At 35.7% G+C, this 3834-nt stretch overlaps 1 protein-coding gene across 1 annotated transcript; it reads left to right on the forward strand.

The window, feature by feature from the left end:
* The first annotated feature begins 306 nt into the window (after positions 1–306).
* On the forward strand, positions 307–3437 carry LOC143533567 (putative galacturonosyltransferase 3). The gene is made up of 9 exons (XM_077028301.1): positions 307–499; positions 662–717; positions 834–894; positions 972–1013; positions 1086–1223; positions 1308–1421; positions 1497–1831; positions 1924–2875; positions 2954–3437. Exons 1-9 carry the CDS (start codon positions 371–373, stop codon positions 3239–3241), a joined length of 2115 nt encoding a protein of 704 aa, XP_076884416.1. The 5' UTR covers positions 307–370; the 3' UTR covers positions 3242–3437.
* The last annotated feature ends 397 nt before the right edge of the window (positions 3438–3834 follow it).

The following is a 3834-nucleotide window of genomic DNA, read 5'->3' on the forward strand; positions in this document are numbered from 1 at the left end:
TATAGGGAGGGGGCATGACAAGTAGAAACGACGGGTATATTTAGCCTGGTCTATTTTTTAAGGATAAGTTATACAAGTGTCGCTACTATTCTGCTATTCTGGGTGTTTACTTTAGGTTTTGTGTTGGTATAGTGATGAACATAGCTAATCATGACCGAATCGGTGACGCTTTGATCATAAGAATTACATATGTCATTACCGGTTTACACGCTTACAGATTTACTTAATTGATACCAAGCGGATTGTGGTATTGTTACTTAGTTATTATTGTTATTTTAAAATTATTATCACACCACCTGAGCTTTTTGGGCAGCATATGATGTCCGGAATCGGTGACAGACACTGATGCTTCCGGCTGCTACGATCTCCGATGCCGACACTCGATCTCATTTTCCGATCACTTTTTTCACCAATAATAATTATCAAACCGCCTGCCATGAAATCTCCATTCGCAGTTTCTTCTCTACCTCGTTGCATTATTATATTCATCTTCCTCCTGGTAATCATTTTAATTAATCATTCGAATCAATTACCATTTAAAAACTAGCTAATTCGTCTATAGCTAGGGTTTATTGATTGAATTTTGTTTCCCAATGCTTAGGGTTACTAGAAGCTTTTTGCATATTGTATACTCCTACTTTATATTGATGTCTGCAAACAGGTCCTGCTCATTCATATTTCTTTACTTGGAGCAGATGCATTTGATTCTTTAACAGTGTAAGATGACAATCATCTTTCTTTGTTTTCTTGTTACATTATTATATCTATATGTATAACTTTCTACTGATTGTAGATCCTTGTATTATAATCATGCTTCATTTTCTGTTTTCCAGTAAAAGAGAGATTAATGGAAATTGGCCCATGTTTGACTGTCCTCAGTGTATGAATAACAAGGTACTGTTCTCACATGCTATCTTCTTTATTATACATTATTAATGTGGTTGCAGTTACCGAATGAGTTACTTGTGCAGGAACAAAACTCTTTGGCAGTTGCAAATCATAAAGTCGTGAAGGTAATAATCCCGTTTCCATTATCTTAACATACTCATCGATCATGATGTCATATTCCTTGTAATGCAATGCAGGATATTGACATAATAGTGACATACACAGACACTTCTGGTGCTGTAAAAATCAGGACTGTCAAGTCCAAAAACCTATCTGCTTCATGGGTTTGGAAAAACCCCATTGATGACAATCAAATCAAAGAGGAAGATTCAAAGGTTACACACAGTTTTTTACTTACGTTTACAATTTTGATTATTAACATTTCCTAATAATTCCTCTTTCCTTCTTTGATTGACCAGTCACTAAAAGATCAACCTGAAACAAGATCTGATTCATCCAATGAACCTGCAGATATAAACGTACCATCACATAAAAGTCCATCTCCAATACATCCAGCAAAGCTCAAACGTCGGGTAAATGCTTCTGATAATTATATGTCATTCACTAACCTTATATCTTTAGCTAATCATATGTTTTTTCTCGTTTAGGCCTTACGTCAGGAAAGGCGGGACCGCCGAACCGCAGAACTGATACAAGTAAGCCAAAAGATGATGACTCAGATGGAAGAAGCGGCCATTGAGCGTGCTAAAACGTTTGACACCAGTATCAAGAGTAGATATGGTATTTGGAGAAAAGAATATGAGAGTCCAAATTCAGATTCTACAGTGAGGCTTATGCGTGACCAGATAATCATGGCAAAAGCTTATGCAAGTATTGCAAAAGCCAAAAATGAAACTGGTATCTATGATTCGTTAATTACACACTCTAAAAGAAGTCAGCAAGCTATTGAAAAAGCAACCTTCGATAGTGAACTAGAGCCAAGGTATCAATAATTTTATTACTCTCTGGTTTGTTAAAGACTGTCAAACGAATTTCTTTTGTTCTTACTTGAATTGTGTTTATTTTCATCACCAGTGCAGTTGATCGGGCCAAAGAAATGGGCCATATTCTGTCATTAGCTAAAGATCAGTTTTATGATTGCATCATAATGGCAAGAAAATTAAGGGTTATGCTTCAATCTACTGATGCAAATGTTGATGAAGTGAAGAGAAAAAGTGCATCTTTAACACAATTAGCTGCTAAAACATTACCTAAACCGTTGCATTGTCTTCCTTTAGTGCTCACCACAGATTATTTCTCGCTTAGTGAAGAAAATAAAAATAAAGTAAATCCTGAAATAAGGAATCTTGAAGATTCTTCTTTATACCACTATGCTATATTCTCTGACAATGTTTTAGCAACGTCAGTGGTTGTAAACTCAACGGTTCTCCACGCAAAAGAGCCTGAAAAACATGTGTTCCATATTGTAACAGACAAACTAAACTTTGCAGCCATGAAAATGTGGTTTTTAGCCAACCCTCCAGAAGGTTCTACAATCCAAGTTCAAAATGTGGATGATTTCACTTGGCTAAACGCTTCTTACTGTCCTGTTCTTCGCCAGCTGGAATCGTCTAGAATGAAGGAATATTATTTCAAAGCGCATCAAGCGTCGACTTTAACGGCTGGTTCGGATAATCTTAAATACAGGAACCCGAAGTACTTATCGATGCTGAATCATTTGAGGTTTTACCTTCCTGAAGTGTACCCGAAGCTGGATAAGATACTGTTTTTAGATGATGATATTGTTGTTCAAAAGGATTTGACATCTTTATGGAGCGTTGACCTGAAAGGGATGGTCAATGGTGCTGTGGAGACGTGTAAGGAGAGTTTTCATCGGTTTGATAAGTATTTAAACTTTTCTAACCCGAAGATTGCAGAGAATTTTGATCCGGGTGCATGTGGTTGGGCCTTTGGTATGAATATGTTTGATTTAAACGAGTGGAAAAAACGCGATATTACAGGAATATATCATGGCTGGCAGAATATGGTAAATCCAAGTAACTATTTGCATTTAAAGTAAAGCGTATTTAGTATTTACTAACTTATTTGTTTTATTATTTGGTAGAATGAGGAACGAACTCTATGGAAGCTTGGAACGCTGCCACCTGGACTGATAACGTTTTATAATCTGACTCGTCCATTGGAGCGTAGCTGGCACGTGTTGGGTCTCGGATATGATCCGGCTCTTAACCAAACGGAAATAGAGAATGCGGCTGTTGTACATTACAATGGGAATTATAAACCGTGGTTAGATCTTGCTATTGGCAAGTACAGGTCATATTGGTCAAGGTATGTGAAGTTTGATAATCCGTACCTACAAATGTGTAATATTAATAGCTTCATGTTATCATAATAGTAATAATAGTATTCTTGTCCCGAGTAACATGTAACATGTAACACATTTCATTTTTCCTTGTTTGTATACAAACTCAAGGTAACAGAATTTTGTTCAGTATGAACATTGTTATACAAATTACGACATGATTTACAGAATCTGTATTGGGCTAGTGTCTTTCAGTTTTGTTTATACATGTGCTTGCTTGCTTGCTTGCCAATATATATTATATATTAGATGATCAGGTAATGACTAGTCTATGCTTACATGTATATATACTATATATATAACACAATAAACCTAAAAAGGGGAGATGTAAAGTGTTTTGAGTCCTTACTCCCATCATGTTTTGAGTTCAACCTGGTTTTCTGTCTATAACAAACCCTTTGAAGCTAGCTACCAGCGTATTACCTCATCTTATTGGTTAGCAAGATATGTGTGGGTACAATTAATGGCAGATGATGACTTGTTTCTATTCTCTTGTTTATTAACAAACAGTTCATTTCTGGGTGTATGAATACTACAAATTAAAGGTGGTATTTTTATTTTTTTTTACTGTAGTAATTTTGTTTTCTTTTTTTTTTTTTTCAAACTATTAGTAATTTGTTTTC

Source organism: Bidens hawaiensis, unplaced genomic scaffold, assembly GCF_021521415.1.
Source record: "Bidens hawaiensis isolate Kalapana, Puna unplaced genomic scaffold, B.hawaiensis_p1.1 tig00009788_1, whole genome shotgun sequence".
In the NCBI taxonomy this organism is placed as follows: domain Eukaryota; kingdom Viridiplantae; phylum Streptophyta; class Magnoliopsida; order Asterales; family Asteraceae; genus Bidens; species Bidens hawaiensis.